The 14,627-nt window shown below is 43.2% G+C and overlaps 1 protein-coding gene across 2 annotated transcripts in view; it reads left to right on the forward strand.

Moving 5' to 3' along the window:
- Window positions 1–14,627, forward strand: part of SLC33A1 (solute carrier family 33 member 1) — a 28,160-nt gene that overhangs the window by 951 nt on the left and 12,582 nt on the right. For both annotated transcript variants that reach the window (XM_083177895.1, XM_083177897.1), the window contains exons 2-3: window positions 363–1,134; window positions 10,161–10,351. In XM_083177895.1, the coding sequence (XP_083034021.1) occupies window positions 408–1,134; window positions 10,161–10,351 (918 nt within the window). In that variant the 5' untranslated portion in view covers window positions 363–407. The remainder of the gene's footprint in view (window positions 1–362; window positions 1,135–10,160; window positions 10,352–14,627) is intronic.

A 14,627-nucleotide genomic window follows, 5' to 3' on the forward strand; every position in this document is an offset into this window, starting at 1 on the left:
TGCCCCAGTTTATGTGCTGGGAATCTTTGTCCCCCTTGTCCATATGTTTTACTATACTTAAAAATCTTGATCCATCCAGATTAACTGGTTGTTTGGCTATAGCTTGCTATATAATTGATTCATGTTATCTGACAAACCGAAACATGGGGCTGATATTACGGCCTTTTAAAACTTGTTCTGTTTAATCCACTTATGCTGGATATTTTTAGGCGATGATTTCATATCAATTTACTTTTGTGCAGAATGATGTATTACCAGGTGTATACTCATTATGCACATTTACTTTTGAGTATGTCACTATATAGTCTGCTTTATGCTTTTTTGTACTATTGCCTGATGTGCTCCATTGTTTCTCTCTGTAGGTATAATATTTCCAGAAGTACAAAGGAGCCAAAGAGAGGCCTGAAATGACACTCACTCAAAAAGACAGCAGGCAACGTCGGCAGCACTGTCAATTTGATACCTTGAACAGCAATGACCACAACTATCAAGATACGCTGGAGGAAGGAGAGGGAGAGACTTTGTTACATGACCCTGAAGTTCCTGCGCACAGAGGAATTATAGGACTCCAAGGAGAACTGGGGAATATCCTCTTGTTGCTCTTCCTATATATTTTGCAGGGAATTCCTTTGGGACTGGCAGGGAGTATTCCGTTAATCCTCCAGAGCAAAAATGTGAGTTATACGGACCAAGCCATTTTCAGCTTTGTCTTTTGGCCATTCAGCCTGAAGCTGCTATGGGCGCCACTTGTAGACTCTCTATATATCAAGAAGTTTGGGCGGAGGAAATCTTGGTTGGTGCCTACACAGTACTTAATAGGATTGTTTATGATTTATCTGTCATTTACGGTAGATGACCTCCTGGGTGGAGATCACGGACCTCAAATGTTTGCTTTAACTGCCACTTTCTTCCTGTTTGAATTCCTGGCTGCAACGCAGGATGTAGCTGTGGATGGCTGGGCTCTGACTATGCTGTCCAGAGAAAACGTAGGGTATGCTTCAACGTGCAACTCTGTGGGACAAACCGCTGGATACTTCATGGGGAATGTTCTGTTTCTAGCACTTGAATCGGCAGACTTCTGCAACAAGTACTTAAGATCTACACCACAGCCGAAGGGAATGGTCACACTCTCAGGTATATGTCTTACAATGTATATTACTTTTTAGTATATGTGTGTGTCCATATGTCAAAGAATATTTCTTCTGAAAATTATTTATTCTTCAAAGCAGATGTTCCCTTTAGCCTACACTTTTTCATATGTTGCACTTCAGTGGGGAATTGGCTACAAAGTGCTTCCAGGAGTTGGGGTAGTCCCTGAAAGACCTAAAGGGCCAGATTGAATTGTCTGCGGTTAATTTCCGCAGGCTAATTGATCTGCTTGGGCATAAAAATGCTGGGCTTTCTCCTGGGAATGTGGGCGGGCTGATGTGTTCGCGTACTGTTTTGGCTAGGCAGTGGGTGGCGCTAAGCAGCGAGTGACTGCTGCTTAGTGAGCGGTTTTGAATAAGGCCCTCTGTTTGAACCTGTGGAGGTTTAAACAGAAATCTGCATTAAATGCCCTGATCTTGGTTGACATGAACCTGTTAATCCTGGTATGGGTCATAGGTTTGACATGCAATCAAGGCGGACACGTCTAGAGGTCGACAGGATCATTAGGTTGACACGTGCATTAGGTCAACATGGGCTAGATCGACAGTCAAATGGCCGACATGGTGTTATTCACTTTTCTTGTCCCTGATGTAGACACAGTGCACCGCGTCGCCTTGCATGCCTTGCTAATCAATTTCTTAACCAATATATTTGGAAAAATAATGATCAATATTTGTATATGATCATTTAGCGGAAGCTATTCTTACTTGCTTGTGGAATAAAGTCATAAACCCATAAATCTCACGCGTAAACTGTGAAACATTAAAAATGATCAATTATTGTTTTATTAAGCTAAAATAGCATTCACAACCGTTTTGCTAAATTAATTCACAATAACATATATATAAAAAAAATATACCTAAAAGCATGCAAAAATGCCATGCTGCTAGAGCTGGATTACTTCTGTATGATTATTAACCCCTTCCCGACATTTGACGTACATTTACGTCATGGTCGGGAAGCACTTCCCGACACATGGCGTAAATGTACGTCATGGATTTAAACTGTCACCGCGTCTATAGACGCGGTGACAGTTTCAACATGTCTGCTGTCCCTGACAGCAGACATGTCCGTGCATGCCCAGGGGGGGCTGCGATGCCGCCCCCCCGTCGGCGATCGCTGTGATTGGCTGTTCAGTGTGAACAGCCATTCACAGCATTTTCCTGTGTCACCGGCGAATAACGTTCGCCGGTGACACGGGATCAGAGGTGATTGGTGCTGTAAAGTACAGCACCAATCACCGCGGGGTGTAAGGGTTACACTGGTGTCACCCCACCTCACCCCGCCCGCCCCCAAAGGCCGTGATTGGTCCGTCGGACCGACGGACCAATCACAGCCAAGGAGGGGGATTTAAACTAACGGTGACTGCACTGCAGACGCCATTCCGGTCTGGAATAGCGTGCAGTGCGGTCACCGTGCCCACCTGCCGCCATATACTGACCAGAACCTTGCTCCATACTTACCTGATCGCTGCTTCATCACTGCTTGATCTGTGCTGGATGCTTCCTGGATCCTGTTGCTACTTGTGCCTTCCTGTGCTGTGAAATTGTGCTGCTGCAGTGTAATAGCTAGATAGAGAGATAGATAGAGAGAGATAGAGAGAGAGATAGTGTCAGAGAGTGCTATATTTTGTGCTGCTGCAGTGTGATATAGTTATAGATAGAGAGAGATAGAGAGAGAGAGATAGATAGAGAGGCCTAGTGACAGAGTGCTATATTTTGTGCTGCTGCAGTGTGATAGTTATAGAGAGATAGAGAGAGATAGAGAGAGAGAGATAGAGAGAGATAGTGACAGATTGTGCTATATATTTTTTATATAACTGACTGCTGCCCCCTCCTTTTGTGCTGATCAGTATAAATTAACTGATCAGCAACTTTTTGGGGGCGCAGGTTTTTTTTTATATATAGATATACCTGTCAGTGCTGCTGCTGCAGTGTCATAGAGTGATAGATAGAGAGAGATAGTGACAGAGAGTGATAGAGAGTGCTAAATTTTGTGTCTGCTGCCCCCGCCTTTTGTGCTGATCACTATATCTGAGGTGATCAGCAACTTTTTTGGGGGTACAGAGGTTTTTTTTTTTTTTTATATATACCTGTCAGTTGCACTGTCAGTTGCACCAAAGGTTGTGCACCTGCTGCACCTCACTGGTAATCAGTGTCGCATCACTGATCACCTTTTTTTTTTGTGTGTGTGCTGTGGGGTCTTTTTTTAATTTTTTTTTTACACACACTGTGATTTTGTGGGTGTCCTGTGGCCGCTGTGCGCTGATCAGTGACGTACATCACTGATCATCTTTTTCGGCACAGGGTTGATCTATTTTTTTTTTTTTTTTTTGATCAAATTCCTGTTGCCTTTGAGCGCTGTTCAGTGACAGACGTTACTGACCAACATCTGTGCTCAATTTTTGGCGCAGGACCTTTTTTTTTTTTTTTTTTTAACCCCTTCAATTTTTTATTTTTAACCCCTTCATTTTTTTTTTTTATTACTGGTATAAAGTATTTTTTTTTTTCTGCACTACATACACACTACACACTACATACCCCCCGGGTTGAAATAAAGTTTGTACCCCCCCCTACACTATACACGTGTTGAAACATTTCACTACCAGTAACACAAAAATAAAAATGGCATCCCAAATGTCCTCCCAGTCATCCAGGAGAATGTATTCAGTGGAGGAGGCATATGCCATGCTTGCCTCTGACTCAGACACAGCCAGTGATGCAAGCGGGGAATTTGAAGGATTCGTCTTAAGCTCCTCTTCCTCCTCTGGTGATGAGGGACCCCCTCAAAGACGCCCCCGTAGAGCAGCTGAGACCCCCCCCCCCAACAATTGATCTCGTATGGACCCCACCACCAGACAATTTTGAGCCCCAGGTTCCTGAGTTTTTGGCCATGCCAGGAATCCAATTTGATTCCACAGGTCTCAGAGAAATTGACTTTTTCAAATTATTTTTCTCTGATGATTTTATAAATTTAATGGTGGACCAAACTAATTTATATGCCCAGCAGTTTATTGCTCAAAACCCCACGTCATCATTTGCTAGGTGGACCCCTGTAGATGCAGTAGAGATGATGACGTTTTGGGGTCTGGTGTTTCATATGGGCATAGTAAAAAAGCCAGAAATTAGGCAATATTGGAGTACAGATGTTCTGTACAGTACTCCATTTTACCGTATGGCCATGACCCGGACTCGATTTGAGACAATTCTTAAATTTATACATTACACCGATAATGCACAGTGCCCACCCAGAGATGATCCCACCTTTGACCGGCTATTCAAAGTCAGGCCGGTCATTGATCATTTCAGTGCCAAATTTGAAGAGGTGTACATCCCTGAAAAATTTATTTGTATCGACGAGTCCCTTATACATTTTAAAGGAAGGGTTAAATTCCGCCAGTACCTTCCCAGTAAGAGGGCAAGGTATGGCATAAAAATGTATAAACTGTGTGAAAGCACCTCAGGGTACACCCACAGGTTTAGGGTTTATGAAGGGAAGGATTCAAGAATTGAACCGCCAGAATGCCCCCCCTCCCTCGTAGGTGTTAGTGGGAAAATTGTCTGGGATTTAGTGCACCCCTTCCTGGATAAAGGTTATCACCTCTATGTGGATAACTTTTACACTAGCATCCCCCTGTTTAAGGCCCTTGGTTCAAGAGGTACAGCAGCTTGCGGTACTGTGCGCAAGAACCAAAGAGGCCTCCCAAAAACGCACATTGCCCAAGTAATGAGAAGGGGTGAAAGCAGGGGAATATGCAACGAAAATATGTTGTTGGTCAAATATAAGGACAAGAGGGATGTCCTTATACTGACAACAATTCACGGAGACAGTACCACCTCCGTCCCTGTACGAGGTACCAGTACCCACACCTCCAAACCTAATTGTATCCTGGATTACAATAGGTACATGGGCGGAGTGGATCTTTCAGATCAGGTACTGAAGCCGTACAGTGCCCTGCGGAAAACAAAAATCTGGTACAAGAAGGTGGCCGTGTATATCATCCAGATGGCACTGTATAACGCTTACGTGCTATTCCGTTCTACCGGCCAGAGGGGGACATTTATGCACTTTCAAGAGGAAGTCATAAAGGGCCTAATATTTGGGAACCAGCAGGCAGAGGGCCCCAGTACTTCTAGTACTGGCCCCCGTATTGTACCAGGGCAGCATTTTCCTGATGAAATCCCCTCCACTGGAAAAAAGGGCAGGACACAAAAAAGTTGCAAAGTTTGCTATAAAAAGGGAATAAGAAAGCAAACTATTTTCCAGTGTGACACTTGCCCCGACAAACCCGGCCTATGTATAAAGGAGTGTTTTAAAATATACCACACATCTATGGAATATTAGGTTCATAATTTCACCGTGCTTCGGGGGTCTTGCTAATGCCACATAGCACCCACCATTCATTCCACCAGAATCTGAGCCGCAAAATCCAAAAATCACTCCTTCCCTTCTGAGTCCTGCCATGCACCCAACTGGTATTTTTTGGTCACATGTGAGGCATTGCCGTACTTGGGAGATATTGGGGCACAGATTTTGGGGTGCTTTTTCTCCTTCATTCCTTGTGAAAATGAAAAATTTTGAGCCAGAACTGCATTTTTGTGTAAAAAAATGTAATTTTTCATGTTCACTGCCCAGTTTTATCAAAATTGGTGAAACCCCTGGGGGTTTGAAATGTACACTATACCCCTAGATGAATTCCCTGAGGGGTGTAGTTTGCAAAATGGGGTGACTTGTGGGGGGGTTCCACTGTATTGGTGCTTTGGGGGTCTTGCTAATGCGACATAGCACCCACCATCATTCCACCAGAATTTGTGCTGCAAACTCCAAATATCACTCCTTCCCTTCTGAGTCCTGCCACTTTTTGGTCACACATGAGGCATTGCCGTACTCGGGAGAAATTGGGGCACAGATTTTGGGGTGCTTTGTCTCCTTCATTCCTTCTGAAAATGAAAAATTTTGAGCCAGAACTGCATTTTTGTGTAAAAAAATGTAATTTTTCATTTTCACTGCCCACTTGTATCAAAATTGGTGAAACCCCTGGGGGTTTGAAATGTACACTATACCCCTAGATGAATTCCCTGAGGGGTGTACTTTGCAAAATGGGGTGACTTGTGGGGGGGTTCCACTGTATTGGTGCAACATAGCACCCACCATTCATTCCACCAAAATCTGTGCTGCAAAATCCAAAAATCACTCCTTCCCTTCTGAGTCCTGCCATGCACCCAACTGGTATTTTTTGTTCACATGTGAGGCATTGCCGTACTCGGGAGAAATTGGGGCACAGATTTTGGGGTGCTTTTTCTCCTTCATACCTTCTGAAAATGAAAAATTTTGAGCCAGAACTGAATTTTTGTGTAAAAAAATGTAATTTTTCATTTTCACTGCCCACTTGTATCAAAATTGGTGAAACCCCTGGGGGTTTAAAATGTACACTATACCCCTAGATGAATTCCCTGAGGGGTGTAGTTTGCAAAATGGGGTCACTTGTGGGGGGGTTCCACTGTATTGGTGCTTGGGGGGTCTTGCTAATGCGACATAGCACCCACCAAAATTCCACCAGAATCTGAGCTGCAAAATCCAAAAATCACTCCTTCCCTTCTGAGTCCTGCCATGCACCCAACTGGTATTTTTTGGTCACATGTGAGGCATTGCCGTACTCGGGAGAAATTGGGGCACAGATTTTGGGGTGCTTTTTCTCCTTCATACCTTCTGAAAATGAAAAATTTTGAGCCAGAACTGCATTTTTGTGTAAAAAAATGTAATTTTTCATGTTCACTGCCCACTTGTATCAAAATTGGTGAAACCCCTGGGGGTTTGAAATGTACACTATACCCCTAGATGAATTCCCTGAGGGGTGTAGTTTGCAAAATGGGGTCACTTGTGGGGGGGTTCCACTGTCTTGGTGCTTGGGGGGTCTTGCTAATGCGACATAGCACCCACCAAAATTCCACCAGAATCTGAGCTGCAAAATCCAAAAATCTCTCCTTCCCTTCTGAGTCCTGCCATGCACCCAACTGGTATTTTTTGGTCACATGTGAGGCATTGCCATACTCGGGAGAAATTGGGGCACAGATTTTGGGGTGCTTTTTCTCCTTCATACCTTCTGAAAATGAAAAATTTTGAGCCAGAACTGCATTTTTGTGTAAAAAAATGTAATTTTTCATTTTCACTGCCCACTTGTATCAAAATTGGTGAAACCCCTGGGGGTTTGAAATGTACACTATACCCCTAGATGAATTCCCTGAGGGGTGTACTTTGCAAAATGGGGTGACTTGTGGGGGGGTTCCACTGTATTGGTGCAACATAGCACCCACCATTCATTCCACCAGAATCTGAGCTGCAAAATCCAAAAATCTCTCCTTCCCTTCTGAGTCCTGCCATGCACCCAACTGGTATTTTTTGTTCACATGTGAGGCATTGCCGTACTCGGGAGAAATTGGGGCACAGATTTTGGGGTGCTTTTTCTCCTTCATACCTTCTGAAAATGAAAAATTTTGAGCCAGAACTGAATTTTTGTGTAAAAAAATGTAATTTTTCATTTTCACTGCCCACTTGTATCAAAATTGGTGAAACCCCTGGGGGTTTGAAATGTACACTATACCCCTAGATGAATTCCCTGAGGGGTGTAGTTTGCAAAATGGGGTCACTTGTGGGGGGGTTCCACTGTATTGGTGCTTGGGGGGTCTTGCTAATGCGACATAGCACCCACCAAAATTCCACCAGAATCTGAGCTGCAAAATCCAAAAATCACTCCTTCCCTTCTGAGTCCTGCCATGCACCCAACTGGTATTTTTTGTTCACATGTGAGGCATTGCCGTACTCGGGAGAAATTGGGGCACAGATTTTGGGGTGCTTTTTCTCCTTCATACCTTCTGAAAATGAAAAATTTTGAGCCAGAACTGCATTTTTGTGTAAAAAAATGTAATTTTTCATTTTCACTGCCCACTTGTATCAAAATTGGTGAAACCCCTGGGGGTTTGAAATGTACACTATACCCCTAGATGAATTCCCTGAGGGGTGTAGTTTGCAAAATGGGGTAACTTGTGGGGGGGTTCCTAAATTTTAGCATCTTATGGTGCCTAGAAACCTACATGGTGCCTAAAAAATAATCTCATAAAAAGGAGGCTCCAAAATCAAGTAGGTGCTCCTTCTATTATGAAGCCTGTGGTTTGGTCAACGTGCACACTAGGGCCACATATAGGATATTTTTGAAAACAAAAGAATTGGGGGAATCAATTTTTAGTCACATTTCTCTAGTAAAATGTACTGTGTTCCTTAGAAAAATGTATTAAAATTGCAAATCTGCAAAAAAAATGAAATTTTGAAATTTCACCTACACTTTGTTTTAATTCCTGTGAAACACCTAGGTTAACAAACTTCCAAAATGCTGTTTTGAATACTGTGAGGGGTGCAGTTTTTGAAATGGCATCATTTATGGGGGTGTCTCACATACAAGTCCCTCAAAGTCATATCAGAACTGAACTGGTCCCTAAAAAAATCAGTGTTTGAAATTTTCTTGAAAATTTGAGAATTTGCTATTCATATTGTAAGCCTCCTAGTGTCCAAAAAAATTAAAAGGAAGTTGAAATAATGATGGAAACATAAAGTAGACATATGGTCTATGTTAGTTATTAACTATTTTGAGTGGTATGATTATTTGTCTCACAAGCAGAAAATTTAACATTTTGCAAATCGCTAAATTTTCCATTTTTTCACGACATTTTGGTATTTTTCACAAAAAAACACAGACTGTATCGACCCAAATTTACCACTAATTTGAAGTACAATGTGTCACGAGAAAACAATCTCAAAATCACTGGGATAAGTAAAAGCAAAAAAAAGTTATCCCCACTTAAGTGAGACATGTCAGATTTGAAAAAAATGGCTCTGTCAGGAACGCAAAAACTAGCTCTGTCAGGAAGGGGTTAAGAAGAGTTCTATATGGACTGTTGTTATGTAAATGACACTGATGCTTGTGAAGGACAAGTGTCGGTGTTCAAAAGCTCAATTAAGTGCATACTGTATATCCATCCAATAGGTGTCCTTGTTATATTTTATACAACATGCAGTTTTAAGAACCATTGATGCGGTGTAAAAAGTAGATCACATTACCTGTCTCCACTCAGGTAGGCGGTTGTGCCTGAGGAACCTTTTCTCCGTGCAGGGAAGATATTAGTGGACACCTTGCCGCTGTGCTGAAGTCGGCTGTGCATGCCGTTTTGTGCTGGCTTGGTAGGCAATGTCCTCTGTCCTCTCCCGATGTGGCTAGCGTGAATAGGTGTTGACGATACCTCAATATGTGCTGTTCAAAGCTGGTCTGTGGATGCAGGATCCTTCTACTGTAATGCATTTTGGTCTGAAACAGGGAGCTTTATCAGTGGAGAAGTTGCCCATGGCAACCAATTTGCTTCTACCTATTTTAGAATGTACTTGATAAAAGCTATCTCAATGCTTATTGAATGCTATGGGCATCTTATACACTAGTCCAATTCTCCTCTCTTTACACTGCTTGATACATAGGGGGAAATTTACTAATGGAAATTTGTAAAAAATAGGTGTATTTGTATTTAGAAATACACTTATTTTTGACATTTACTATCCCGAAAATACGGCAATTCGTATTCGTATTGATAGCACATCAATACGACTATGAATTGGAGTATTTTCGGGATAGTAAATGTCAAAAATAAGTGTATTTCTGGATACAAATACACCTATTTTTTTACAAATTTCCTTTAGTAAATTTCCCCCATCATCCCACATCATGTTTAGGAAGGCACGTTTGGTGGTTGTGCTGCAACATTGAGAATTCTCCTACAAAACCATGGCTTGCCTGCCCACATAACCTGCTTCCAAAGAGTCACAATTCTTTTACATCAAGGTTTTTACCGGGGGGGGAACAAATTGTTTGTCTGGGAACCTGAATCCCTGGGTTATATTTGCTCTCATTGTTGAATAAAGAATGCACACACTACATAGCTAATATGTAATACATGGTGTTTGTCTTCCAGACTTCTTATACTACTGGGGAGCAGTATTTTTTATAACTACAACTTTAGTTGCGCTACTGAAAAAAGAGAACTCTGCTGGAAGAGCTAGTAGAGAAGAGACGGAGAGTGTGACTGAGGCCTACAGCCTCCTGTTCAGCATAGTGAAGATGCCGGCGGTTCTCAAGTTTTGTGTTCTGATCTTAACGGCTAAAGTGAGTACAATGTGTATATTTCTAACTTGTATTATTTATTTGTTATATCTGTCCATATTGTCTAAATTGTATAATGACATAAGTGCTTGCTCCAAAACCCTTGCACCCTACAGTGTTTTAATAGTTCTTCCATGTGATTTTTTTATTTTTTATAATTATCATTATTATTTTTTAGCAATTGTTTAATTTCTTTAAGTGTGCCCAGATAAAACACACACACACAGAAAAGTTCACTTATGGCCTTTGTGGGAATGGAACCTGATGGTCCCCATACATTATGCGATTCCAGTGGATGGGGCTGTGAAATCGTCCCAAATAGCATAATGTCTGGTCCAATCCGTTGGGTGGTCCCGTGCACATTGCATCAGAGCCGGAGATCATACATGCTGCATGTAAGATCTCCTGTTGGTCGGACCCCCTCCCAGCGCAGGGAACAGGAATCGTATGCGATGTACCGCATGCAGTGTATTGCATGCAATCCTACCACCCGGGAAGGTCCTGGGTGGCTCAAGGGGAATTGGATGCGAATTCTCCCGTATGTATGTATGTATGTATGTATGTATGTATGTATGGGGGCCTTTAGTGCTTTGAGGCATCAATGCTAACAGTTATACCATACAAAACCTGTAAACACAAACACATAATACAGATTCTACCGCGTGATATACAGCAATGGTTCCTTTATTTATTTTACTAGCTGCAGTGCTCTGCTCAGCTCGCATAGCTATAAATAGATTAATGTTCCCGCTCCTCTGTTTTTAGGGGATGCGGTCATCTATTAGAATGAACTTAGGTCTACAGTCATTAGGTCGACCCCACTAGGTCGACTGGCAGGAAGGTCGACCTGACTTAAGGTCGACGTGGGCCAAGGTCGACATGACTTAAGGTCGAATTTGCATAAAGGTCGACATGAGGAAGGTCGACATGGGGTTTTTCACTGTTTTGTGAGCCGACATGTGCCGACAGGCGGTATTTCATGCCCTACCATCCACTAGGGCGTGGAGGTGGTTATTATAGCTGTGGCGAGCGAAGCGAGCCACCGTGCCCGAAGCATTGCGAGCGAAGCGAGCGATCCGAGGGTCCGATTCTCATTGCCAACTGTGTCCATGTCGACTGTGTCGACATTCGGATAAAAAAACTGAAAAAAAAACCATGTCGACCTTATGACCAGTCGACCTTCCTCATGTCGACCTTTATGCAAATTCGACCTTAAGTCATGTCGACCTTGGCCCATGTCGACCTTAAGTCAGGTCGACCTTCCTGCCAGTCGACCTAGTGGGGTCGACCTAATGACTGTAGACCTAAGTTCATTCTGACAGATTACCGATTCCGTTTTTAGCGGGGCGCTGGCCCCCGGCCCGTTTTTTTTTTTTTTTTAAAGGCAAAATGCGCCCTGCCCCTCTAGCAGCGCCCTGCTGCCTGTCCCACTGGGGAAGTGCCACCGTAGATGGCGATGCCCGGCAGCTCAGGGACTTCGTTGTGGCCAGGCCTGCCGCCTTCAGTGACGCCGCGGCCTGGGCACACCCCCTTTAGTGATGTCGGCAGGCCCGGTCTGCCCCCGTGCAGCAGCACCCTGCCCCATTTAGTTCCTAGAAGGAACACTATAGATAGTTAAAAATGGTTCCAGTCAGTGACTCAAAATCTAAATAAATAACAGCAAAATTAAAGTCCATGTGCTAGAGTCCATTATTCTTACTTGGGATTAGTAAATCAAGATTAGATGCAATAAACCAATGTGTTTATTGTGCAAACAGCAAATCTTCGAATTAAGTGATTCTTATTCAAGCTCCACTATAAATAATGTTGAAGCTGAGAATGTTCAATCACTCAAGTGCGTATTTCAAAAGCTGTGTACACAGGCAAAAATCGCTGGCAATATGGTCACTGAGCGACCATATTGCCAGCGATTGGAGTGTGCACCGGCAATAAATCGCCGGGTGTGCGCTCCCGTTTTCAGCCCCCTAATGGTCGCTGGTCGGAGGAGCATGCTTCTCCAACCAGCGACTTTCCCTGCCTCTTCTCCCGGCAGTGTGACATTTTCATCAGCGCCCTTCTCTGGTTGCTGATGCAAACAGGACACTGAGCAATATATTGCCAGCGATCATATTGACCCATGTGTACACAGCAATAGTGTGATCGCACACACAGGAGTGGTATATCTGTCTTATAAAATGCTCCCTATGGGTACACAATTCAGACCTGATCGCACGGCGGCGAATTAGTAGACCCAGAGATAATTGATATACAACGCATGTGTACGACTCGCAGCATGCATGCGTGAGGCCATATGGCTATAGACTCTTTATTGCTGGCCCTACGTAAGTTGATTGACATGAAGCCGGCTTTTGGGGGTGGTAACTGACCATTTTCTGGGAGTGTCAAGGAAAACGCAGGCGTGCCTAGGCGTTTGAAGGTAAGTTGTGTGATGTCTGCTCCAGCTCCGAACAGCCTGTTTGTTTCTATCACATCTGCCAAGTAAGTTCTGGGCTACGCAAGTACTGCACACACTGGTAAAATCATTTGATGGTGATTGATAGCTAATGGATTGGCAGCCATTCGCAGGCTTATCGCAGCCTTACACAGTGCGGTGTCTACCTGATAGCAGGGCTTTGTGCGATCAGGTCTAACTAAGCCCTAATTCTATATGAGATGATGTATGGTGGAACCAATACAGAGTAGGAGAACAAAAATAGTCCTGTTCATTACGGCATCATTGGTGAGGGTTGATGTCAGATGCCGTGAGTTATGTAGTCATTTTTACATATTTTTTAAATGTTTCTTTATTAAAATGTGTTTGGCGGTAAGGTAGGCAGTGATGTGCTGTAGCCAGGGAGGCTCTGATGTGCTTCTTTTTTGAGAGTAGTGTCCCTGCGAGAAGATTTATTAAGCAAGCCTATTGATGTGATCAAGTGGAAGGTGATAATGCACCAAGCAGTCAGCTCCTAACTGGCAAGTTACAGGCTTGGGACCAGATGCACTAAGCTTCAAAAGTGATCAAATGGAGAGTGATAATCAGCCAGCTCCTGCCTGACATTTTTCAAACACAGTCAGTGACATGACGGGTAGGAGCTGATTGGCTGGCTGTTTATCACTCTTAATTTTATCACTTTTGAAGCTTAGTGCATCTGGCCCTGGGTTTTAAAAATGAAAGTTAGCAGCTGAGTGGCTGGTGTGTTATCGCTTCACCAGGCTTAGTAAACCTGCCCCTCTCTGAGTGATACTAGTGTTTACAGTTGTGGAGTGATACAGCTGAGGCTCTGTGATGTGGTTTTGGTGGGAGTTGGAAGTAGTTCAGATGGTGAAAAAATGCACAGTCATGATCTGGTGTGTTCAATCATGTTAGTGTTCTGTCATAAAAACACATCTGTCTATCTATCCCATCCACTTGGCCTAAAACCTGCACCCTACACTATAGTGAAAACCGCTTCCCCATCGGTCAAGTTGTTTCGGTGCATATCTCAGTCACTCAGATAAACGACTGACTTTCATGTATAAAATGTATTGATACATGGGTGTCTTTTATGTTGAGACACACACACACACACACACACACACACACACACACACACACACACACACACACACACTTGAAAAAGTATACAAGGATGCAACTCTATATATGCACAAGATAGGAGATTGATACAAAATAATAATAATATCCAATTGCTTGGAGATTCCACTTGGGATACATTTTGAGGAAATGGAAGCTTCATCATACCGCCCAGGCATTGCCTAGACAAGGCTCTCTCCTCTGGACTTTCTCAGAAAACATCATGGTCACTCACGTCACTGTGTTGTTGGATGAGGCAGACATTTGATCTTTTTGGCCTGAATTCAAATTATGTATAGCGCAAATCTAACACTGCCCTTTCCTTAGTGATCACCATCACAACAGTGACATGTGGGGCAGGCCTGTGGAGTCTTTAATGGTGTATGCATGAGATTTTGACTATATAGTCAAAATTGCATGCAGATCGCACAGGTTTTTTACCTTGTGATCCTGATGCGCACTCCTATGGCAGCACAATTAGAAACCCAGATAGACAGGGCTGCAATGACTGTATATAGTGCAGATCTGCACTATATCATACAAATCACAAATGTCAGGTGGCTTGCCAATAGCAAGCCTAATCGACCATGTGTACACACCATAAGACAAACCTTTTGACTCCAACTTTATTTGAAAATAGGGGAATCAGGGTAGCAGCATCATATCCTCTAACTTATTGCATAACCAAGTATCAGCCAGGACTGGGCATCTTGTTATAATTGAGGG

This window comes from Crinia signifera, chromosome 3, assembly GCF_055691185.1.
Source record: "Crinia signifera chromosome 3, ASM5569118v1, whole genome shotgun sequence".
In the NCBI taxonomy this organism is placed as follows: domain Eukaryota; kingdom Metazoa; phylum Chordata; class Amphibia; order Anura; family Myobatrachidae; genus Crinia; species Crinia signifera.